The sequence below is a fragment of the Mytilus trossulus genome, chromosome 5 (genome assembly GCF_036588685.1).
Source record: "Mytilus trossulus isolate FHL-02 chromosome 5, PNRI_Mtr1.1.1.hap1, whole genome shotgun sequence".
In the NCBI taxonomy this organism is placed as follows: domain Eukaryota; kingdom Metazoa; phylum Mollusca; class Bivalvia; order Mytilida; family Mytilidae; genus Mytilus; species Mytilus trossulus.
Window position 1 is genome coordinate 41639915 of NC_086377.1, and position 27828 is coordinate 41667742.

The 27828-nt window shown below is 30.8% G+C and overlaps 1 protein-coding gene across 3 annotated transcripts in view; it reads left to right on the top strand.

Annotated features, from left to right (window-relative positions):
* LOC134718850 (tropomodulin-2-like) overlaps nucleotides 1–22903 on the top strand; it is a 33239-nt gene extending 10336 nt beyond the window's left edge. For all 3 annotated transcript variants that reach the window (XM_063581661.1, XM_063581663.1, XM_063581662.1), the window contains 8 exons: nucleotides 5461–5617; nucleotides 8579–8701; nucleotides 11452–11544; nucleotides 12689–12819; nucleotides 13239–13346; nucleotides 14240–14383; nucleotides 16960–17107; nucleotides 20766–22903. In XM_063581661.1, the coding sequence (XP_063437731.1) occupies nucleotides 5461–5617; nucleotides 8579–8701; nucleotides 11452–11544; nucleotides 12689–12819; nucleotides 13239–13346; nucleotides 14240–14383; nucleotides 16960–17107; nucleotides 20766–20794 (933 nt within the window). In that variant the 3' untranslated portion in view covers nucleotides 20795–22903. The remainder of the gene's footprint in view (nucleotides 1–5460; nucleotides 5618–8578; nucleotides 8702–11451; nucleotides 11545–12688; nucleotides 12820–13238; nucleotides 13347–14239; nucleotides 14384–16959; nucleotides 17108–20765) is intronic.
* Nucleotides 22904–27828: the final 4925 nt, after the last annotated feature.

The window sequence follows — 27828 nt, forward strand, 5'->3', positions numbered from 1 at the left end:
TCATGTCATCTTTAGAATTACAGGGTTTGTTAAAATAAAAAACTTGTTAAAAAAAACCTTTCAAAGATACCAAGCATATAGTTTTGTACATCTGACATGAGTTTCATCTACAAAAGTATACGAAGAGCATACTGGGTAATTGAATTTTTGAAGAAGAATAAGGGGAGATAATTCAAACCTGAAAACAAATTTAATATCAAATGACTTGTTTAAGGTTCATGTGGACCCTATGGCTAAAATGGCCGTATTTTCACCTCAAAATTTACTCTGAGTACAGACAAACCTGCGCATCTGTAAAAAAATTCAGGCATAGCATGCCCTAGATAAATAGAATTCAAATGCATTGTATGATCTAGGAAATTCATAATTTAACTGGATTTTGCCGTACACTTTTTTTCATTCATCCAGAAGGTGCCAAAATAAACTGTGTTGGGAAACAGGTTTGAGAACTTCCCCACAGGTAAAAATTAAAGTGAGCATTTTTAATTGACATGGACATTCGATGGACAATAGATACCTGACAATAATTAGTTATTTAAACTGTGTACCTGAGTGGACCATATCAAGGTAAACTCAACTGTTTGTTAATTTCATCATCTTCTGCAGAGACGAAAAAAAGTGTACAGCAAAATCCAGTTAAGTTAAGAATTTTCTAAATCATACAATTCATTTGAATTCTATTTATCTAGGGCATGCAATGCCTTAAAACTTTTCCAGATGCACATGATTGCCTGTACTCAGAGAAAATTTTGAGGTGAAAATACGGCCATTTTAGCCATAGGGTCCACATGAACCTTAAAAGAGAGGCGAAAGAAACCAAAGGCCATTCAAACTCATAACTTGAAAATTAACAGATAACACCACATCCTGAAAAAAAAATAATAAATAAACAGACAAACAGGACACAACAAAGAAAATTTATGACAGAGCAACACGAACCCCAACAAATACTAGGGATGATCTCAGGTGCTCAGGATGGGTAAGCAAATCCTGCTGCACATGTATAAGTTTAACTACTGACTGACACTTATTATGAAATACATTTTCCATTCTATGTATTATCAATGAACCTGTATATATATTTATATAATTGATTTGCATTGGTGTTTCTTATATATTATTTTAGAGCCCGTACCTCATTTTTGAGGTAAAAATGTATATATTAAAATATTATGCTTTCTGTTTTAGTATACTTTCAACCTTTTACATTTCTGTGCCAATAAGATAATATTATGATGTTTCATAAAGCTACTAATGCAAATTCATGAATTTATAAATCATTTATTGTTGGGACTTTTTAAAGACACAACAGATATGGGAGATGAATCTCAAGAATTATAGAAAATTCTGCATACAATTTATGCTGCATGTTTTTTAATTTTGGAAATTACATCCTCTAATAAATTTCGCAATAAAAGAAAATAAAATCAAAAGATTTCTGAACTAACAATGTTCATTGAGGTTGAAAGGTACATAAAACGTGTTAAAACATGGCCTTAACAGTGTGCTATTTCAGAATCTAAAGCATTATGGGTATTTATTAAAAGGTTTTGAGATAGGAATAGGTTGGTTTTCTATTGTATAGGATCTTCTTTCATTCCTGAGGGTATCATTAGCCCTGTAGTCAGCACTTCGGTTTTGACATGAATATCAATTATATGGTTATTTTAAAAAAATGTCTGTTTACAAAATTATGAATGATTCAAAATACTAAGGATTTTCTTATCCCAGGAATAGATTACCTTAGACGTATTTGGCATAACTTTTTGGAATTTTGGGTCCTCAATGCTCTTCAACTTTGTACTTGTTTGACTTTATAACTATTTTGATGTGAGCGTCATTGATGAGTCTTATGTAGACGAAACGCGCGTCTGGCATATTAAATTATAAGTCAATAACTTTGATAACTACTTTAACCAATTACAACATTGTGATATGCACTTTCTGATATAGAATTCCTTAGATTTTGAAATGGTGAAATAAAAAAAAATTACACATATAATGTAATGTATGATGATGATAAAATATAGTATACATAAATTATCATAATTATTATAATTATATCTGTATATATATTCTAAAGAAATTATACGTTAAACCTATAGTATGAAACACATGTATGTCTAATGAAATTCTCTAAATACGCTTTTATTAGTACTAGTGTATTCCAATTTTCATTATAAATAGTTATTATTCAGGGGTTAAAAATTCCACTAGCCCGACGCCCGGGACTACAGCATTTAGGCCTCGGGCAACCAAATGTGTAACCCAATATTCCCGACGGACTAGTGACAAAAAATTCTTGGCGTTTCTAAAATAGAACGGGGAAACTCCCCTCATCACTTTTCTATCTAAGCCAATCGGATTCAACTATGTCATCAGAATGTTAACTTATTTTGTACAAGTTTTAAAATAGAACTCTGAATGGATCCAGAACTTTCAATATCGATGTATCAGTACAGGCTTGATATGCAACCTGATTGCACCTCCTTCTGAATAATTTATTGCAATATAAATGTGAATCCGTTTTGACAGCAGAAACCTGACTTTTGTCAGATATAACTTTTGAAACATGTTATGGACGCCATTTTGTTATTGTTTATATACTGTAAAAACTTAAATAAAGACAACAGTAGTATACCGCTGTTCAAAACTCATAAATTCATAGACAAAAAACAAAATCGGGGTAAAAAACTAAAACCGAGGGAAACGCATTAAATATAAGAGAACAACTACACAACATTGAAATGTAACACACACAGAAACGGACTAAGCATCAGACAAAATCCCACGAGAACAACAAATATAACATCAAAACCAAAAACATGAATTTGGGATAGACAAGTACTGTGACAAGTCTTATCGCAATGTGAATTTACACTCAAAATAAGAGAAATCAAACGTTAAAATGTAACACACACGAAAACGAACAATAATATAACGGTCAGAAGGGGGATGTTAAATCCGATGACTTGTGTTAGGAGAGTGCCACGCTCTTTGCACGTTAAGAACCCTTGTAACAACTCTTTGAGGGGTCCGTAGATGGCCTGTTGCAAGGCAAAATTTCTGTTCCTATCCAATATACCCTCATTTTCAGTGGCATTCCAAGTGTTCCCGACCATAATCCTAGTTAGCCTTTATTGTATCAACCTACCTATTGTAATTATTGTGAACTTGTTCTCGTCCTGATTATGCATGAAATATTTGCCACTGGACGTTAAGCAACCAACAATCAATCAATCGATTTTTAAAGAATTTTTTTTTTTACAAATACAACTTCAGTTCAGTTAAAAGGCCGTGCTTAGGTTATAATCTATTTAAGGCCACAATTAGCTTACCTGTAATAAATGTTAATATGGACATTACTGTACTTCGTTTATAAAACAATTATAAAAGACAAAAGCTATTGATTGTGATATTTATTCACATAAATATTAGTGGTTATAATTTTATAAACTGATAACAAATATGAGCATTACATAATTAATCAGCTAATAATTCTTTTAGACAAACGCGATAATGTATCTGGTAAAACCCCTCCAGTACTTGAAGACTTGTATCATGTCGGGATTTGGGTAACTCATTATTAAAGAATATTCAGTGAATATTCAATTATCAATTACGTATATATATATATATCTGCTAATGCCAGTAATTGAATAGTTTTGAGTATCCAATTTGCACAAATGTACTGTAAAATGGATAAAAATTGTCAACTTTTTATAATTCATTGTTTTTGCAGCAAACTCTGAATTTGTGAGGCATACTAGGGCTAGCGGGTCAGTTTTGCTAGGCTAGTAGTTCTTCCAACAGGGCTAGTAAAATCATGCTACCAATGAGCCGTGGGCTAGTGAACTAATACCAAATTTCTTAACCCCTGTTATTGACTTAATTGTTTTAAAATTTGAAGTTTTAGTATCATGGATTGCATGTATATGTGTTCCGGACCATATGAGTATTTGGACCATACGCGTATGGTCATGACCATATGCGTATACTCATATGATCCGACCATACGCGTATGGTCGGACCATATGAGTATATACTCGTTTGGTTATAAACGGGCCGGACCATATAGGTATATTTTTCAATAATATGCGTGACAAAACTTTATAAAATAACAATGATTGCTACATTCAATTGCATTATTTACAATTCAAATAACACTAAATATTGGTGTCAAAGCTAGTGTTCTCGCATCATCATGCGTGGGGTGACACTTACGTCAACACGGTACCATAGCTTTTCTTGGGTCCTGGGTCATTCTGAAGTGTCTACGGTGAAAGCCCTCTAGATCTCCAATATCGCTCCAATATCGTAATATCGTAAAATAACTGAAGTACATCATATCACCAGACAACTTTAAATAATACACTAGTGTCCTTGCAGGTGACGTCATTCATTTAAAAAAAAAACCACACGTATAAGTATAAAAAATTATGAATATTGCACTGCTAATGCTAATTATATTAGGTTTCAAAAGTAAGCAATTTATTAGACTCTCCATCCTGTCGACTTTTACGTCAGGTTATAGTAAAACAGCTCATTAAAATATTTTTGGAAGGTAACTTCCCAGGTCGACATTTTCCCATTCACTCGTAATAACATATCGGTAACGAAAATAAATGTGTTTACAATAATTTTGACTAGTGATGACATTATCTGTGTGAAACTGCTTATTTTATTTTGTTATTCTTGTTATTACTAATTTTAAATGAAAAAATGACCTTTGGTAGTGTCTTTTTAATGACGTAACAACTAAAATGGTTATATAAAAAGGTAAGCATTTATGTACCTGTTAATCACCCCGACCATACGCGTATGGTCGGACCATATGAGTATATACCCATATGGTCATGACCATACGCGTATTGTCCAAATACTCATATGGTCCGGAACATATGCATAAAATGTCTTCAAAATTGTTTAAAATTGAAAAATAGAATTTGAGTTAAAACACTATAAACATGATAAATTGACACTGACATTTATGGGCATTATGTTTTCTGGTCTGTGCGTCTGTTCAATCATTCATCCGTCCATTCGTCCCACTTCAGGTTAAAGTTTTTGGTCGAGGTCACTATTTTGATGAAATTTAAGTCCAATCAACTTGAAACTTAGTAAACATGTTCCATGTGATATGATCTTTCTAATTTAATGCCAAATTAGAGATTTTAACCTATTTTCACGGTCAACTGAACATAGAAAATGATAGTGGGGATGGGGCATCCATGTACTGGGGACACATTCTTGTGTTATGGGTTAGTGTTGATCTACTTAAGAGAACTGTTTGTTCGCTATTTGCATTCAAATATTTGAATTTTTACTGTGATATCTGGAATGAATGTTAAAGTTTCTACTGGTGTTGAAGTTTGGAATTTTTCTTACACGATTTACATGTTTACAACTACCATTTAAAAATCATAAAGGTTATAAAATTGTAATTGTATTTCATTTCAGAATTCACTGTTACCCCCATCAGATAGAATGAAGAACCAGACTGACAAAAGTGCTACTGGTCCCTTTAGCAGGCAGAAATTACTCAAGTGGCTTGAGGAGAAGGCTAAAAATGAAAAGGACTGGGAACTGATTAAACCATATGTTGGAGAAAAAAGGGGTAAGAAGGAAAAAAAGCAAACTTTATAAGATTGGTCCAAAACAAAACATATCATAGATGTAGTTTTAACTGTTTGAAAGAACTGAATTAGATTGAATATAAATGTATAGCCATTCAGCACAACATGCCTGAATGTATCACAGTTAGATTTTACAAAACAATGAACTAAAGACAAATATAGATTCTTACATTGATACCAGTGGATTATCGGATTTATCCAATCGAGATAGTTAAATTATCAATTTTAAAGTCCGAGCCGCCTCGGCGAGGACTTTAAAATTTATAATTTAACTATCGAGATTGGATAAATCCGATAATCCACGAGTAAATATGTAAGAATCTGTTTCTCTAATGATTAAAAAGACATTTTCTTTTTTTGTTAACCGAAAATCCCATTCGAGTGCCTTTCACATTGCACGAAGTAAGTTGTCAATTTCATTAACACCTGTTATCATATTTTGATTCATCCAGTTAGCTAAAAAGGTCTTGACCCTTAAAATCATCCAATGATCTTTTGAGATAACCAGCAACCACAAGTTGATTAAATTTTTTTATACAATGGGTTCGGAAAGGGATAAATTTCCATAGAATTAGAGAAATATAATATACAGCAACAAAGGACAAACATTAAATTACAGGCTCCTAACTTGTGAATTAAACTACTAAAACGCAATAACTTAAACTGGCATTTTGAAATAATTTATATGAATTAAACAGGATTTTTCTCAAAATCTTAATAATTAAAATCGCATTTAAGTCTAAACTGACAAAATTGCAATGATAAATGCACACAATAATTTCTGAATTAACAGTAGTTTGTTGACACCGAATTAAACCATCCCAATAACCTCTGACATTGGTGTAATAGTTCAACATCTGAACTAAGTATAAAAATCTATGTTAAAAGTCTCATGGTATTCTGCTTAATACTTCATTGTATGTTGCAAAGGAATGATTGCATTCACGTTACTGTTTAGATTACTGTTTATTTTGGTATCCTCTTTGCAATTCAAGTCTAAGCATGTCTAATATCTTACTGGAAAAAAAAATCTGATTATTAGAGGAATCAATGTTTATACGTACTTATACGTCCAGTGTTCATATAAGTTTCAATCACAACAATCCAATATAAACACATTTTATACCCCCGCTTTAAAAAAGGGGGGGTATACTGTTTTACCTCTGTCTGTCCGTCAGTCAGTCCGTCCCATGAATATTTTTCGTCGCATTTTTCTCAGGAACTACAATACAAGGATTTCTGAAATTTGGTTTCAGGGTTTATCTAAGTCAGCTATACTGTGTGATGCGTTTTCAGATTGATCACTTGACAACTTCCTGTTTACCGAACACTTGTATGATTTTACACATGATAGCCAAGTTGAAAATTTTTGTCACACTTTTCTCAGGAACTAAAATACAAGGATTTCTGAAATTTGGTTTCAGGATTTATATAAGTCAGCTATACTGTGTGATGTGTTTTCAGATTCATCACTCAACAACTTCCTGTTTACCGAACACTTGCATATTTTTACACTATTTATTTTTTCGTCGCATTTTTCTCAAGAACTACAATACAAGGATTTCTGAAATTTGGTTTCAGGGTTTATCTAAGTCAACTATACCGTGTGATGCGTTTTCAGATTGATCACTTGACAACTTCCTGTTAAGCGAACACTTGTATGATTTTACACATGATAGCCAAGTTGAAAATTTTTGTCACACTTTTCTCAGGAACTACAATACAAGGATTTCTGAAATTTGGTTTCAGGATTTATATAAGTCAACTATACCGTGCGATGCGCTTTCAGATTCATCACTCAACAACTTCCTGTTTACCGAACACTTGCATATTTTTACACTATTTCAATGATTTATATTATCCACTTGCGGCGGGGGTATCATCAGTGAGCAGTAGCTCGCAATTTCACTTGTTTGTGAACAAATGCAGTGCCAAATAGTCAATTTACTCTTGAATTAAACTCTGTTATTATACAATTACATAGTTTTAAGTAGCATTGTTCCTATCATTCAGGGACAGAGTTCAAAGGTATAGTTGTACCAGAAGGTATAGTATGGTCTGATCCTTACAGATCCAGTCTGATGCACAAGGATCCTTTATTGCCTATTTTCCTTTTAAAACTCAAAGCAAAGCTTGATTACTGATTATCTGCCCCATCATCGTTATGAATGTGAAAATAGAATGATTTCACAATGAACATGATGAATACATTCCCAATCTAACCAAAAAGAAATCCATTGCAAGGTTCTGGAAGTAATTTTGATATTATTTTATCAGTGGAAATTAATTGAAAGGCATATATGTATACAATGATACGAAGTCCCAAACCTGACACATCAATTTTACTAGATATTGGATGCCATATGAAGTCTAAACAAAAATCTTTCCATTTGCTATCACAATATATGCATGGTATTCCTTTTATTTCTTTAAACAAATGAAAAACTTTTGCAAATATTTATTCTTGTTTTAGAAACAAATTGAACGGCTGCTCATTATATTTTTTACATTGTATAAGATTATCAGAATTGAATTTACATCAAACACAGAAAATAAACATTCAAAATATCTATTAAGGTGGTACCTAACACTACAGGGAGATAACTCTGTAAAATCAGCTTAATGTTTTAACTACGTTGTTTTGTAAAGGGAATAATAAGCTTCTCAATGATCAAAATTGGTGTTTGTCAAACTACTATATGTATGTTTTCTGACAAAACGGTTGGTTCAAAATCTTTCTTTTTTTTTATATTTTTGTTAAAGTGTCAAAGGAAATACTTTGTCAAAATTTTAAGAAAATTAAACGAGCCAAAGTAATTTTAGTTCAGGTGTTAGGTACCACATTAAATTAAAAATCTGTGCTTCAAGTGGAATATTAGATTTTGTCTGTAAATGTAAATAGATCTTTTTATTCCTGATAATCAAATGTACTGTTCTAACAGGAAAGGCATTTACACCTAAGGCAGAACCAAAGAAAAAAATGACTGACGATGAGGCCAAAGAAGACACAGAATGGGATGACTTGCTAAAGGAAGCTTCAGAAGAGGAGTTAGTAGATTTGGCAGGTAAAACTTGTGTGTTTATTTTTTTGGATTATAAGAAAAGAAACCCTAATTTATGACCTTAGAAATGTAATAAAAATATAATATAACTGAACACATTGAATGGTGATGATTAATTGCTGCTTACGGTCCAGTGGCAAATTAAATCTATATTCAGGAAGAGAACATGGTATTTTAACTGTGCTTTGCACTAGAACTCTGAGGTGAACCACCTTGAAAATTAAGGATTAAGTAAAAACTTTTGGAAAACTATCTTCAAAATCTTGGATTATTATTTACACTTGTAAACAGAAAAGGGGAAAATTTCATGATAATAAAATTGAGAATGGAAATGGGGAAGGTTTCAAAGAGACAAACCTGACCGAAGAGCAAATAACAACGGAAGGACACCAATTGGTCCTCAATGCAACAGGAAAATCCCGGTGGCCTGCTTCAGCTGGAACATGAACAAAGTATGTTTTTGCTAACATTCTGATGAAATTGATAAATTTTATCTGCATAAGTTTCATCTTTAGAAGGATCAGAATTGTTCTTAGAAAATCAGAAAAATACACCCTGACAAACTGTATTCAAATTAAAAAAATAAACCACTCTGTGTCAAAATCATAAGCATAATTATGGGTTATTTACAGATGAAAGTATTAATGCTATGCTCTGTTCTGATTGTGTAATAAAAACACGTTCAGTGGAAAAACTTCTAAGCTTCTGACTATTTTAATGTGTATTTCAACATATTTTATGATTGCTGTTTTTAGTTGTCCTGGATTTTCATAGTTTTTAAACATAATTGAAATTTATGTATTTAGCTGTCCTGGATTTTCATAGTTTTTGAACATAATTGATATTGCTGTTTTTAGCTGTCCTGGATTTTCATAGTTTTTAAACATATATGATATTGCTGTTTCAGTGTTCTCCCCAGGATTTTTTTCAGGCGCAAAATTCAAGGGCGCGTCACTCTTTTTATAGTGAAATTTTGTGATCTGAATCAATCAATCATAAATCATGACATGGAATATGAATTATAATGCTTTTTGTTGAGTGTTTAATAATGCAGAGTATTAATGATTTACAACAACAACAACAACAACAACAATTTTTATTTGTCAATCAAGACGCCCCGAGGAGCAGTACAATTACAGTTTAAATTAAAGTGTAAAAAATAATTGTGTTGATTTTTTTCATTGAAATTACAATACATGACAATAAAATTAAAACAATATTATATAGAATAGTTGTATGAAATAAATTGAAGAAGTCAAAATATAAATATTCATCTCTGTACTCTCTGCTCCTTCTAAGGATATTGTTTAAAGATAGTGTTGGTGTTATTTTATTGGACAGACTGTTCCTCAATTTTGTCTTTATACTCTTCAGTGTTGAAAACCCCCTCTCACAATAACTTTTGCTTATACCCCCTTTATATTTCTATGCCATGAAAACTCAGTCAGCCACTTGTCACTGAAACCAGAAACATGGTTCTTGCTGTTATTACCTGCCAAACTTTAGCTCAGTTGGGATAAGAAGAATCATTAACATCAGATTATAGTATACTGACAGCTGTCTGAGTGTACAGGGAGGTGTATTCCCCTTTTCATTAGAAGTCATTGGTATGAAAAAAAATTTCTACTTCCATCATCTGCCTTTTGCTAGGAATTCACTCCTTTGTTATTTGCAGAGAACATGTTCATTCAGAATTAATAAAATCAAATATGGTTAAGATATTTGGTACATACAACTTTTAAAATAAAAATATTTTAATGAACACCTGACCAGTTTCTGTAGTTTGACATTTTAATATTTACGTTTCCGTCATGTCCGTGTACATTCTTGTTAAAACTTATCTTTGGCAGGAAGATATCAACAAAACTCCGTTATATTTAAGATCATTGAAATTATTTACTAGTGACATTATACAGAAGCTGCAGCGATAATCCGTATCCACATATTTCCTGACGAACGGACTCGCGATCGATGTTCAATGATAATTTTATCTCTAAAAATATGACAGTTTGAATCCAATTTACCTTGCAAACAACATTTTTCACTTTCAAATAAAATAAATCTCTTCTCGCTATCTTTGATCAAATTTTATTTTATTTTTTCAACTACAAATACTCTCATTCATAATTTTCATCGTAAATATCTTAAGCAATGTGTACTGGTATTCAAATTTATCAAGTGTATTGCACACGTTGATTGGTCGTATTTAAATAGATTTTTCTTTTAGACCAATGAAAAAATTCGTTATATAAATGGTAAAGTAATTACACACACGATGCGTAATACAATGTATTTGCAATCTATTTCTTCAATTTCTGCATTGAAGTTTTTAGTTTTTTTAAATTTTCTTCTCAAAATATATATCTTCTTGATGATCATTTACGCTATTACATGATAACATAGTCCGATAAGGCTGAGATAAGCGTGGCTCAGGTAAAACTAATTATCAGTAATGAGTTATTGCGTAACTCTGACCAACCTCTCAGCGGTGATCAGCAACTTGACAATTTTAACCAACATTTATAATGAAAATGTGAAAATTAACGCGCTGCGGGATCAAGTATGAAGGGACAGCGGCCAATGAAGACGCTGCGTGGGATTACGAAAATATTATGAAGGCGCTGCGGTGCCGCAGCGTCATTTCGGCCTGGGGAGAACACTGACAGTTTTTAGTTTCCTGGATATTATATTGCTGTTTATAGCTGTAATTTATTTTCACAGTTTTTTAACATATTTAATATTGCTGTTTTTAGCTGTCCTGGGTTTTCACAGTATGTTAACACAACAACAGTATTATGCTTCATTAGAAACAGAAGAAATCTCAGGACAATTTGGTGGATTTAAAGGTAAGTTGTAGTCAAATTATTGAAAGCTTTATGATTGTAGTAAATTTTTAGTGATCAAGCTGTATGATGATTAATGGAAGATAAGTCAACTACCAAAACAGTCATATTTTCAGAAAAAACAGAAAAGGTTCTATAAAAGTCCCCTATACATTCCATATATTCAATGTTATTGTCAAAAATTAATTTACATATTTTGTAACAGACATATGGAGAGTTTCCTAAGGCTGAAATGTTTGCTTTTAATATATTTTCTTAAAAAAAAATCCTTTAGGGAAAAGTTATTCTCTTTCATTTCAATGTTGCTAAGATGAAGGTGAAGGACAATTTAGGAACTGATTATGGCACTTTGGATGAAATGTCTTATGAAAATAGGATTTTTTTTTATCCTTTTTATAGACATAATTTTCTCATTATTAAAACGGAATAACAGTGAACACATATCTGAAAATAGTCATGAGTTGTTTGCTCATGAGATACTGTGGATTCATTTATTTTCGTTGGTACCAATTTTCGTGGATTACGAAAAACTTGCATGATCATGGATATTTAATTTCGTGGTTTTGCCGAAGTCTGCATATAAGCCTATAGAAAATTTGTTATTCGTTGAACATTTAATTTCGTGGTTCACCTGTACACACGAGAGCCACGAAAATTGGTATCCAACGAATAATAATGAATCCACAGTAGCTTCCCCTTTTAATGTTCGTTTTATCATATTTGTCTTTAAACATGTTAAATGTATTGCTGTGTCCTATTGTCTTTTGTGGATAGTTGTCTCATTGGCAATAATAATTTCACTTTCATTTTGCATTAAAAAAAGTACTTTCATTTTACATAATAAAAAAGTTCTTTAATTTTGCATACTGTAAACCAACTTAATTTTTGTGACCAATTTATTTTCGCAACATTTGCGAGTAGAAAAAAAATGCGAATATAAATCGTCGCGAATATGTATAACTTGGATCTTTACTTATCAAACTACATCAAGTAGATAAGAAAATCACGAAATTAAATAGCCGCGAAGTGGACTAGAAATCGTAAAACGTGAAATAAAATATCCGCGAAAATAAGTTGGTTTACAGTGTATGTTAGCTTAGATTTTTTTCTGCACCCTTATATAACTTACAAGTGTCTTTGTTTACAGGAGTAGCCAAAGCCCAGGAACTAAAACTGATGCCAAATGAACCAGAAAACAAAACAGATGTCGTCCAGTCTTTACAGAAACTGAAAGATAACGATTCTAGTCTGAAACACCTTAATCTTAATAATATTAAGGTAAGGGAGACAATTTATTATGACTTCATAATGTCAACCTTAGTTTTAATGATAGACAATTTTCACTATGACTGTTTGGGGAATTATGACCTTGGTTAATTGGAAAATGGAAATATATGTTGATTTACTGTGATAACTTATAAAGGCTTTTTCCAATTCTTTTCAAATTGCAATATGTTGGTTCTCATGATAAATGTTAGACATTATGTGTGTCTGTTTTTCTTAAAGAAATTTATCAGAATAATAATTTTAGGTGCAAAAATAAAAGTGAGCAGGAAAAACAAAGATTAATTTAACATCTACATGAATGTATTTTTGTTGTTGTTTAGAGGAGGCAAAATGGAAGTCGCAATATTTTTTTTTACTAAATTTCAGTAATGTTCAGTAATTGTGAGTTAACAATGTTTACAATATTTCAGAATATATCCCTAGAAAGATTATGTGAATTTTGTGAGGCTCTGAAAACAAACACACAGCTAGAGACATTAGAAATGGCTAGTACTGCAGCTACAGATAAAGTCGCAAAGGTAATTAAATTATGTCACATGATACATTATTGTTAGAAATCCCTATGATGTAAAGGGATCCATTTACATAATAGGATTTTTTATAGATATAGGAAGATGTGGTATGAGTGCCAATGAGACAACTCTCAATCCAAATAACAATTTATAAAAGTAAACAATTATAGGTCAAGGTACAGCCTTCAACAAAAAGCCGTGGCTCAAACCAAACAGCAAGCTAAAAGGGCCACACATATTAGTAATGTTAAACCATTAGAACAGGAAAACTAACGGTCTAATCTATATGAAAAAAAGAAACATGTGTGAACTACATTAACAGGACAGGTGCAAACATTTGCAGCGGGATTAAACGTTTTAATGGTACCAAACCTTCTCCCTTTTCTGAAACAATAGTATAACATCACAACATAGATTTTTTTTTCTTCTCCTAAATAATGCAAAAGAAGAATATTGTCATGTTTTGAACGTAGGATAATATTAGAATGTCTAATCCAAAAATTCAAATGTTAAACCATATTTAAAGAGAAAAACTTTCTATTTTGGAATGTGCATAGCCATTATTTTTTGTAAGTAATTCATGAAATTGGTAGGCATGATATTCTATTAAAATGTATGTGGTAGGTAGGAAGGAACTGTCAAAATATCCATACAAACAAGAACCATCATTAGAAAATTATGCATAATGGTAATACACATATATTGAAAAAGACACATGACCCACATTTAATTTTAAACTTCACTTCCTACCCTCCCACATACATTTTAATGGAATAGCCCTTACAGTGAACCACAACAGATAACATGACAAGCAATGTTTTACATTAAGATCTATGCAGTTTTAAGATGAGAGTTCTAAAATACATGCAATAATCCTTTTTGTTTTCTTTCTTTTTCAGACCTTAGCCAAAGCCTTAGAAGACAACAAAACATTAAAGAATCTAAATATAGAATCTAATTTTATATCTGGTGAAGCTATACTGGAAATAATGAAGTCAATCAATAAAAATATGACAGTTATAGAATTCAGAATTACTAATCAGGTAAGTTGATCAGTAAAGTAATAAGTGTGTTGCTATGGTCCAGATTGTATGAGTATTTGGACCATATGCGCACGGTTTGGACCGTATGCGTACTTTTTCAAAATATGCATACAGTCCGACCGTATGGGTCTGACTAATATTAAGAATTTGGTCAATTTTATTAGATACAAATGTATATAACAGATCAACATAAGTTATAGTATAAAAAGTTCAACAGTAATTGAAATAAAAACTTAATATTTTAACTATACATGTATTTAGAAAAATCAGGCCTATTTAATCTATTAATCTCCTGTATTTAGCATGTCAGTAGTTCATGAATTTTAGCCCAGTATGCTCATTTGAAATTGAAGTTATCATAAGTAAACATAATCATGATAATGTGGGAGGACAATTTTATTAGAACATTTATGAACTTTACCAAAAAAATGCATACGCAAAGAGACATGCATTATCAAAACATGAAAACTTCATGAAAATCGTGTTTTTATAATCCTAGCTAAAAAATGTAATTATAAGTATTGAATGCTTCTTTTTGTAACTTTATAGGGTTGTAAAAGCGTTGACCGTGCATACATTTTTAGAATGAAGCGCTTCCGCGCTTCATACAAAATTTACTTCGGTCAACGCTTTTACACCCCAATAAATTTACAAAAAGAAGCATTCAATTCTTAATTAAAAAATAAATAAAATTTTATAAGACTTGTACAAATGACTTATAATTCATAATACATGTAAAAGATTTATAAAAAGAAAAATGGGGGTTCATGGGGAAATTTATTTAAGGCATTCAAATGGATAAAATCAGAGGATTCCGAAAATCTGACAAAAATTCCCAAAAATGACAAGCAGACATCCTTAAAATAAAGATTTTGATAAATGTTTGTTTGAATTTAACCCATATGATCCTGCAACATGTATGGTCAGCTGGACCTTTCGCGTACGGTCCAAATACTCATATGGTCTGGAACAGCTATATTGCATTCACCGTGTCTGTCTGACTGTTTATCCAACACATGTTTTCATCACAAATTTCTCAGGTATTACTGTGAGTACTGAACAAAATTACCATTCATTTGGTCAGTAGCTTGCTAGTGATTATTTGTAATGTCTGAACACTTTTATGAAATTTCTAACACCTTCTTGATGTCAGACAAGTGTTTATCAACAATACATATTAAAATGGTACCTAACACTTTCACTAAAATTAATTTGGCTCGTTTAATTTTCATAAAATTTTGTCAAAGTATTTACTTTGACCCTTTAACAAAAATACAAAAATTTCAAAAACTTTGAACCAACCAATTTTGATCATTGAGAAGCTTAATATTCCTTTTACAACACAACATAATTAAATCGTTGAGCTGACTTTACAGAGTTATCTCCCTGTAGTGTTAGGTACCAGCTTAAGTTACAATGTTCAATAATTTGTAAGATACATCTCTTTTAATTTTCCATATATCATTTTGGCTTCATCAAACCAAAATGGCTGTCTTTCGAACATTTTATTACAGGTCCGCATCAGAGGATATAAGTTCTAAATTTTCCTATTAGGAATCCAACTAATTCTATCATGCCATGCTCTATGCTATCAAATATGTAGGCATTATATTTGTCAACATTTGCCACCTTGCTCAAATTTGATTTACAAATATTGACAAATACATGTATATAATTCTTATATCATTTACATATCTATAAGTACTTGAATTGGATTGGTCAATTAGAATTTTTCACTTTGGTTTACATTTCAATAAACCATGTTTCCAAAACTACTTTCGTAATCTATTCATGCGCGATACATATTCTTGCAGGGAGACCGGGATTTTCAGCAAGTAGAGATTATAAAACAATTGCTTAACAGTTCTATCTATTCTAATGCATATATAACATCAAAAATAAATAAAATAAAAAATGCACTTAAGCTTCGAAAATGTATAAAAATAAAATTCAAATAAAATTCTGGGAAATTTCACGAATGATTTGGCGAATTTACATCATGGCAAAACAAGACGTCATAGGATTGAAAACTTTCAGACGGAAGATTATTTCGTTACTTGAACGCTTCAAATTCGGATAGTATCTAATTAAAATGAAGTTTTTGAGCTAGGTGCTAGTTCATTCAATATTCTGTTGCATTTATCGAACATTTAAGTTTTTTAGAAAGTCAAGATGGCGGCATACTCCTAACCGGTAGTTACGACATGCCATTGTGCTTCTGATGGTACATATAGTAGCCATAAAAATAATAATGTAAGTTAATAATCGGGTGTGTTTGGCTGAAGGATTATAAGGATTAAACACATTTTTTCTAGAGGTTATTGATGTGTAAACCGGGTCTCTAACTCACAAACTTGACATAAAAGTCCTTCGGACTTTTATTCAGTTTGTGAGTTCAACGCCCTGGTTTACACATCAATAACCTCTAGAAAAAATATGTTTAATCCTATAATATGCCTACCTAATACCTACATGACCTATGTTAAAATGATCATAGAGCATGGTATGATCTAAGAATTATTACTTAATACACGTATTGATTGATCAGTAATTACATAAATGTATTGTCTTTTCAGAAACCTGAAGTCCTAGGAAATAAAGTAGAAATGCAGCTAACTAAATTAGTAGAAGAAAATCCTACAATTTTACGGTTTGGTATTGCCTGTGAATTTCCTGATGCTAGGGTCAGAATTCATGAAAAAATACAAGAAAATAATGATGAATGTAAGTATCACGTTATTCAACCAATAATGTGAGGGTACCCAAATTGCACCTATTTTGACTGTATTTTAACCTACATTTATTTATGCTCCAGACAAAACTTTCCATTATGTGTTTATTTTGTAGATGTATCATTATTTACTATATGGTTTCACCCATTTAATTTTGAATCCATATCAAATCATAGAAAAACTGGTCTAAACTGACCTCCAAACCATCAATGATTCTGTAATGAGGAGTACCCAAATAGCTTCAATGCTTGAATTTGCAGCATCAAAAGTCGAATAACAGAGCTTTTGTTTACTTTCTTCAAATATTTTGAACAATTTGGTATTAATCCATGTTTACTCTTCATTTTTTAAGAAATGAAGGCATGTAACATATTGTATTTAATAATTTTAAAAAGATGACTTTTGATGACCTCACATGGCAATCTATGGTACATTTTACTTTTTCAGTAAACACTTCATCTGTAGATAAATGCTCAGGACGTTGTGGGTGTATCTAAACATATTTACCTATTTTGAAAGACGTCCATAGTATTAAATCATAAGAATACAAATTGTTTAGGCTCTAGGAAATCTTGTAAGATTTCAGCGGCTATTTTTGTTAAATAGGTGCAATTTGGGTACCGTGACGTTCTAATCTTCTACATTAAAAATCTATTTAAATTTTGTCTTGTTTTTCACATCAACTTTTTATTTTTAAAATACTTATTGAGGGGTATCATGAGGGAGGAAAAGTAGTTACCTACCCTCCTATGAATATAAAAAAGCTGTCTACTCAAAATATTTTATGAAAAAAATTGTTTCAAATTGATTTTTTCAAAGATTTTTCTAGCTCTTACATTGAAAACATGTAACTTAAGTTTGCTAAAAAAAATATCTCTACCTGTCTAACCAATTCTACAAAGCATTGGTAGGCCACATCACACAATGAATTTGTGAAGGGTGTACTAACAGTATATCTTGTTTGTTAAGAAAATGCTGCTAAATCAATTGACATCAGGGAGGCAAAGGAAAATCAATATAATAAAACTGTCAGTCATTCACTAGACAGTGGCTGATCCAGCCATTTAAAAAAAAGAGGGGAGGGGGGGGGGTATTCCAACTATATATCGCCATTCAAATGCATAGATCGGCCAAAACAAAGGGGGGTTCCAACCCCCAGAACCGCCCCCCCCCCCCCCCCCTCCTCCTTGGATCAGCCAATGCTAGAATATGTCACCACTCAAATAGAAATCATATAGATTATGCATTTACAAGTTCTGAGCATTATATAATTTCATGAAGAAATATTTTTGCTTATTTCACTTTTAAGATAATATCATGAAAACATTACTAACAAAGGAGTAGGTTCAGTAAGACCCCTTTTTGGCTCCAAAATATAGCAGTTTTACAAAAATGTGAAAATGTAATCTTTTAGCTATTTACTGGAAAGTAGAATGTTTTTGCTACATAAGTATGGGCTGTTTTTGACAATACAATGCACATATATCGGGTACTAGCATCATTAAGTCATGCTAAATTACTGAAATCTTCACAATTTAGGCAATTTAGTTAAATTTTAGATGGTTTCGGTCTTAAATGAAAGTGGCCGCATTCGTGTTCATTCATAATATTGAAATGTAAGTTGTATTTTATGATACAGTGACTTGACTGTTAGTGTTGCTATCCACCAATTGCAACTAATTCAAAGTTTTGACCAAATTGCAATTTGTTTTATTAATCCAAATTGTTCAACTGGTCAAAAATTTGAACACATTGTTCAGTCAAAATGTGAAAGTGCAAGGTGATAAAATAAATCATACTTACAGCCCTATAAGACTTCATCTACAATGTTTTGTTGTAGTTACTAAGTCTGTCTATCAATCTGTATAGTTATATTATAGCCATTACCATACTAAAGGTCAACTGTTTTATTTTGAATTGCTATAAAAATGTCCAAACTAAGTCTTTATATAGTTTTTCTTTGGAAAAGGATTTTATATTTATAAAAATCATATATCAAGTAAAATATGTGTGAAATAACAATATGCTATTGATAAGTTTCCTTGGGGAGATAACCTAAAATACTATTCTTTTAAATAAAGACTTTTTGAAACCAAAAAACAATTATCTCCCCTTCCTACAAACATATTGCAATTTCACAAATATTTTACTGAATATGAAATGTTTTTATTCACATAATGTGTGATTCTTATGAATATAAAATACTTTTCAAAAGAAAAACTATATAAAAGCTTAGTTTGGACATTTTTATAACAATTCAAAATAAAACAGTTGACCTTTAGTATGGTAATGGCTATAATATAACTATACAGATTGATAGACTGATTTAGTAATTACATCAATACAGTGGAGTTAAAGTCTTAAAGGATTGTAAGTATGTTTTATTTTATCACCTTGCACTTTCACATTTTGACTGAACAATTTATTCAAATTTTTGACCAGTTGAACAATTTGGTTTTTTAAAACAAATTGCAATTTGGCCAAAATTTTGAATGAGTTGCAATTGGTGGATAGCATCACTAACAGTCAAGTCACTGTAATACATAACATATACAAAGGTTGAAGATGAACATGGTTGCGGCCACTTTCATTTATAACGAAAAACCATCCAAAAAGTGACGTTTTTGGCATATTTGATAGATTTTTCATATATAAGCATGAATAGGAGCATATTTAAATACTTAATCAGTTAAAATCTTTCACAAAAACTAATTAAATCAATTGAAATAGACACTTTAGTGTTTAAAAAGTGTCTAAAATTTTTCGCTAGATGAAACTGATATTTGAGGCCAAAAATCAGTCCTTACTGGACCTACGCCTTTGTTATCATTTATATATATAAGGTAAATAAGAACAAATACAAGAGAAACAGGAAAATAAAACCTGCCAAACAGGTCTTGAATAAGTCTATCTCCACAAAATATACTACTTTACAGTTTTGAATAATCAGAAACTATTTTTTTTTTTAATTAATGAAAAAAAAATACAATAGTATAATGTTCACAATAATAAACAGTTATTTTTCTTTTTTAATTAATGAAAACAAATTATGCAACAGTATCATATTCACAATAATAAAAAGTTATTTTTCTTTTTTAATCAATGAAAACAAATGCAACAGTATCATATTCACAATAATAAAAAGTTATTTTTCTTTTTTAATTAATGAAAAAAAATGCAACAATATCATGTTCACAAATAATAAAAAGTTACATTCATGTTTTTAGATTGACTCCTGAATATTTTTATGTCCCACCTATAATAAGTCACAATGTGTAAAAAGAAAACCATTTATTTGCATTTTTTTTTTTTTTTTTTTTTCAACTTTAAATATTTTATTTCACTACTGGTTGTGAAAAATGTCCCTCATCGCTACAACAATGATGCTGAGGTTTCTCCCTGTGTTGTTAATTGCTAATAAAACCAGGGAATTTGATTAGCAAAAGATATCTTATATTCATATCTTGTGTAAGTTGTATTTTACGAAGTATTCATACGAGCACACAATACATATATATTATTCAGTGATCCTATTTACATGATTTATAAGCAATTTATATTTATTTGCATTTATTTCTAAATTTACAGCATTTACACATATTCCTGATATTATAACCATTTTGATAATGATGTGCTTTTCTTCATTTCAGTGAGGAAGAAAAGAGTTGGAAAGTCATAGTGCCACGTGTTTATATACAAACTTTTAGTGTTTTTATTATTAATGTACGTCCAAGTCTTAGGCTCATGGTATACATCATCATCACAGCTATGCCTAGGAATGTCGTTGAACACACAATTGCCTGCTATCACTGTCTCTGCTATATGTAGACGTTCATTTGAATTAAGAATAGTTGCAATATTTTTCCATTATTTTCCAGACCATAATGTATTTAAATGTTTGATTTGTATCCCAGCTTTGGAACTTGGCATCTAGGGGAACTTATTTCCAAAAATGCAAAATGAAAGACAACAAAACAGTGGCAGATAATTTATTTTTTGTGAAATTTTGGTAGATGTTGAAAGTTTTATATGTATTTAAGATGTTTAGTAGTAATGCTTAAGTTATTGAGAATAAGATTTGTTAATAGAGGGGGGGGCAGGACCTTTTTCAGGACATCGGGATCGGGGGATTTCAGGATTGATCCTTTTGGGTTCCGTGAATTCTTTATTCAAATTTCAGGATGTCAGGATTTTAGTTTCTTTAAATTTGGGACCTTGGGATTTCATTTTTTTAAGCATGGGATTTCGGCATCATGACCCTTTAAGACAGTTATGTAAGATTTTCATGTCAAAATAATCCTATGTGTAAATGGGAGCAACATTAACAAGATTAATACATTATGGTCTATATAAACATGTTCCATTTTGTTTAGTTGCCAATCATTTTATATACTTCCAACAGTTTTGTATAATTTAGGCTGTGCTAAAGATATTATAAATCCACCTTACCTGCAGCAAATATACCTCACACAAAGACCATTCTAACATGATATGTTTCTTACGCACAAATTTTTCAGTCCAAAAAAAGCAAGATTATTTCTTTGCATTATTTTACGTTATATTTGACATTTATGGATATGTTGAAGGCCGTACTTTAACCTATAATGGTTTACTTTTTAAATTGTTATTTGGATGGAGAGTTGTCTCATTGGCACTCACACCACATCTTCCTATATCTATGTTAGATGAAAAACATGTATTGCCGAAAGATTATCACATGTAATAGCATAAATAATTTTCTTGTTCTTATGGAGTATAGGAATATTCTGCATCACATAGGAAAAATGAGAAAACAACAATGAAATATTCCCTCCCTCCCTAACAATATATTGTGCACAAGAAGCAAATTACCCCTTAGAAAGTTGAAATATTTTTGTATAAATTAATTTTGTTGGCAACAGAACTAACAGAACAGCTTAGATCACGGCTATGTATACAATTTTTTTTGTTTATTTATATCTTTGTGTTATGGGCATCAAACTGAGTGTTATACTGGTTAATGTCAGAGAGTAAGAACATTTTGAGTATAATACTGTGAAATCATTTAATTTATTAAGTGGATACCAATCTTCATGGATTTAGGAAAACTTAAATTTTCATGGATAATTATATCACAGGTTATGCTAAGTTTTACATGCACCCTATATAGAATTTTTAATTTGTTGAACTATTACAAATAAATGGTTCACCTGTATTTAAGCGTGGAGGCCTGATGCGACATCTGGCGCGAAGAGAATTAAGGTTAAGGTCAAGGAAGGTATTTAAGAAACACGGGGAGATTTGAATCCAACATATAATAATGAATCCAGAGTATATGAATGTATTATTTTGCAATAAGCTTTTAAATTATGCAGCTGCTGAACTATTATTTTATATTGCAACATTGCTGTTATGGAATATTTATATTTAGTGAATGTAACATTATGCATACTAATGTATTGCTATAGATTTCAAATTATTCATATTAAGCAGAATTGGAAAATTGTCTCTGTGTTGTATTTCAATTTACCATTTTAGAATTTAATGTTTTTCACTGTTTTTAACAACAATCACTTGACCAATAGTGTATAATTATTTTAAATTCTATTAAATAATAAATGCACACAATAATTTCTGAATTTAAAGTGCATGGTTATTTTTTGTTATTTAATGGGCTAGATAACAGTGTGATATCATCAAGGTTGTATAACAATTATTTAATGTGATGTTTCACAAGTGCTTGTTTTGGAAAAAAAATGGTGGAAGGCACTTTAATCAGTGTAGATCAAGATTATTTTAAGGAGAGATTTATACCCAATAAAATTTATACTGGAATTTCCCATAACCAGCCAATGACAATGGCCGTTTCAGAATCTAAAACATCATGGGTAATTTCATTGTTCTTACCCCAAAATGAAAATAATGTGACGTCATTGGTTAAATTTCCATTATTTATGGCATTTTTAACCAATCAGGACGTTTTGGTGTTCACTTTTGAAAATATTACCCAGGATGCATTAGATTCTGAAACGGCAAATTATAGATGAGGCTGTCTGGATATCTTGCTGAAGATTCAAGACTTGTGACAAGAAGTATTGAATCTTATCTTCTTATGAATCTATTTTGTAAAGGCATTTAGTAAAAGTGTATTGTCAGGTTTTATTTTCTAGTCTAGTCTACAAATTTTGTAGTTACAAACATAACATATTTGTTTGCCGTTTAATGCAAGATGCATGATAAAATGTATTTCATACAACTGAATAAACTCAAAAAGAGTAAACACAGAGAAATGTTGTGCATGGCTTCTTATGGTACAATTAAAATTAACGTTTATTGGTATGAAAGCCAGTTTGTGCATTGCTTGCTTTTTGATATAAAGAGTAGAAAAGATAACTATATGCTACAATATATTCTTATTCTTGGAACAGAAAGACAAATATGCTTAGCTTATTTTTAATATAATTGCTTTGATATGTATATGACATGAATCTCTTTTTTACAACATGTAAAGCTGATAGATGTTGTCAAATGTGTTATTTTTACTATCAGATATGGTAAAAAATCCATTTTTGTTGTTTGTCAAATTTTGAATTGTTTGTAAAGTAAGTTTTGTGAGAGAAAAAAATAATTGTTTTTTAATTGCATAGTTCATTGACAGTCTAACCTTTACTGCATTGATTGTCAATGAGCTGTGCAGCTTGAAATAACATAAATAATATAAAAATACAGGGAGAAACTGATGTTCTTTTTTTAGTGTTATTTTATTTTAATCTTTATTTAAGGTGGTACGTAACACTACAGGGAGATAACTCTATAAAATCAGCTAAACGTTTTAATTACATTGTGTTGTTAAAGGAAAATTAAGCTTTTCAAAGATCAAAATAAGTTTTTGTCAAACTGCTATATAACCAGTGTAAATTTTCTGATAAAACGGTTGGTTAAAATTTTTTGAAATTTTTATATTTTTGTCAAAGGGTCAAAGTAAATACTTTGTCACAATTTTAAGAAAATTAAACGAGCCAAATTAATTTTAGTTAAAGTGTTGGGTACCACCTTAAATTAGGCTATAAAAGTAAGTTATATAAAAAAAATCAGTTTTCGTTAAGGACTTATTTTAAAAGTAAGCAAACATATGTAATGTCTGTTTTTAAAGTTGATTTTTTTTCCTATGACGAAACAATATCTACATTGACTTAATATTAAGTCCCAAAAGAGTAAAGAAAAAGTTATTATTCATGTTTAAGGTGTATTTATTATTTTGTCATGTATCATTCTATATTATGTCATATTTGAACATATTTAATTGATTTTATCTTAGTTAAGGAATGTTTTAGATTTTTTATCTATAATATAATTTAGTTGAATCCCTAAGAAAATAAAAGTTAAAAAACTGCATCATGGTGTTTTATTGTTATTTAAGGTGGTACCTAACACTACAGGGAGATAACTCTGTAAAGTCAGCTAAATGTTTTAATTACGTTGTGTTGTAAAAGGAATATTAAGCTTCTCAATGATCAAAATTGGGGGTTGGCAAATTGCTATATAACCAGTGTAATTTTTCTGACAAAATGGTTGGTTAAATTTTATTTTTTTTTATATATTTTTGTTAAAGTGTCAAAGTAAATATTTTGACAAAATTTTATGAAAAATAAACGAGCCAAATTAATTTTAGTGAAAGTGTTGGGTACCACCTTAAGATGTTGAAAGAAGATTTATGTATAAGTAAAAATGTGGGATACACTTCAACCAAAAAAGAAAACCAGCAACTTAAAAGAAAGAAATATCATATAGAGTTCAAAATGCTGTCTTCAACAAAAGACATATATCCATAGGAAATGTTGAACATTGAATTTCCGTAAGCCACTACAAGTAATGAGAAAATCTTTAAAAAAATACATTACAGAAATACTGAACATTAAAGAAAATTGAAATCTGATTGTGGCTTATCAAATGGCAAAATAAAAAGCTCAAACACATCAAACTATAGAAAACAGCTGTCATACAGAAACAATCCAAGATTTAAGATGACACCAAATCTAAAGGACTTAAAATATTAACATATAACCCGAGGAAACCAGTAGCAGAATATGCATACCCTTCAAGAACACTTGATATATACCCTGGTTTATTACTTGTCATTATAAAAAAACAAGTTATAACCTCTCAAGTCGGTATTATTTGATTTATTTACTTGGGACTTTACGCTGTTATTGGATCTAGTTAAAGGTTCTGCAAATTAAATTAGGTTCATAGTAAAAGAGAGACGAAAGATACCAATGGGACTTTCAAAGTTGAATATAAACTGACTACTATATGACTAAAAAACAAAAAAGACAAACAACAGTACACAAAGCAAAACACAGGAAAAAAAGACTGAGAAACACAAACCCCACCAAAACTGGGAATGATCACAAAAATTCCAGAAGGGTAAGCAAATCATCCTCCACTGGTGAAACATGTCATGTACCAAGCTCCTAATTCGTATCTATCGATATTTTTTCCGATTGCAGTTTTACTGCATTAGGATATAATGCGTTATTCAATCTTTCATACTCGAAATTAAACAAATTCAATATGCTTGCTGTTCGGTGTGAGCCAAGGCTCCGTGTTTCAGGCTATACTTTGACCTTTAATAGTTTACTTTTACAAATTGCGACTTGGATGGAAAACTCGTATCACATCTTATTTTTCATTCTTTATTTTAAAAACAACTAACAATTATTTTTTTTCAAAATTGAACACTTTAAACATGTTAAAGAAAGGGGCAAATCTGGATTTATAATATTTTTTGTCCTGCGTTTTAGGAAAAAAAACATCCCCTGATGTTAAATGGTCGCTCATTTTCTGCTGTGTTGTTTGATTTTGTTTCAGCCATCTTAAGGTCGTTGCTGTAGGATATAATTTGCTGCCTTTGCAAATATGTACATGCAAAACATATATGTTTCAGTATGTAATTCCTCTGCCTGTGCTACTCTATCTTTCACCTAGTGACCAAACAAGCTCTGTCTGTATGCCTGTAAATCTCTTATTATCTTTATACGATACAGATTTAATTAAACCAATTTGAGGCTCAACTATTCATCTGAATTTTGCACTTACATAATTCTTAAGAATAACACATTTATGCAGCTATTGTGTGGGCAAGTTTTTATAGAAGACTCAAATGTTTACAAATGTTTTCATCCTCACACCAAATGCACAATAGAAAAGATAGCTAACCCCTTCATTTATAAATAAATCAATTCGAAACCTGCTATGGAATTTGGAATAATTTGATTACAGATTACGCATCCAAATACTCAATCATGAAAATGCAACGCTTTGCACTTATTTTGCTAATTGTAATGAATTATAAGGAGAAATTACAAAGCATATATGTTTCAGTATGTATTTCCTCTGCTTCTGCTACTCTATTTTTTACTTAGTGATCTCTCAAGCTCTGTCTGTATGCCTGTAAATCTCTTATTATTTGTATACTATACAGTTTTAGTTAAATCAATCTGAAGCTCAACTGTACATCTGAATTTTGCACTTACATAATTCTTAAGAATAACACATTTATGAAGCTATTTTGTGGTGAAGTTTTTATAGGAGACTCAAATGTTTACGAATGTTTCATCCTCACACCAAATGCACAATAGAAAAGATAGCTAACCCCTCCTTTTAGAAATAAAGCAATTCGAAACCTGCTATGGAATTTGTAATAATTGGATTACAGATTACGCATACAAACACTCAATCATGAAAACGCAACGCTTTGCACTTATTTTGCTAGATGTAATGGATTATAAGGAGAAATTGCCGAGAAAATTGCTGACCACTTTAACAATCACTCTCCTCTCCGCTCTGTTAGGGTTGAGAAAAGCCCCGTTCTTAGCGATACTTTTATCAACGATTATTTTAAAGAAATGTAACGAAAGACTCTCTAAATAAATGCATTTCATTACATTAGTGAGAAATAAACGAATAGATAAATATTTGTACCAACTACTAATAATGTAAAATGTAGAACCAACCAATAATTGAATATAACTTCAGTTTTTGATGGTTATGTTTCCCTCTAGAAAAGAGGTACAAAAAATACCAGAAAGCCATTCAACCTCATAGATCGAAAATAAACTGACAACGCCAAGGCTATAAAAAGTAAAAGACAGCCAGACAGGTGCACCTGAAGGGTAAGCAGATCATGTTCCACATGTGGCAACCCGTTAAATAATCTAATTTTGGTAGGTCACATTCATGCAATTGGAACAAATAAATACATGTCGCAACACAGAATATTAAAATCCACAATAACAGTAATATAAAGTATAAACAATAAAACATTTATTTATCATTTATATAAAATAAATTGCTTACTTTTTCTTTTTGAAGCAAGTCTTTTTCGGTGTTTTCCGTTTAAATTTTTGTTTAAATGGTTACATTCCTAATTTCTATACACGTAACATGTTAAAATGCAGTAAAGTAATCTGAAATATAAATGCAATAAAGAATTTATTTATCATTTATAAAACACAAACTGCCTACTTTTCATTTTGATGCAAGTCTTTTTTAGTATTTTCCGTTTGAAATATTGTTTATATGGTTATATTTTTAATTTCTCTACATGTAACCGTATTGAATACTGGAAAGAAATCTAAAGTATAAACATTAAAGCATTTATTTATCATTCATATTAAATAAACCGCCTACATTTCTTTTTAATGCATGTCTTTTACAGTGATTTCCGATTGA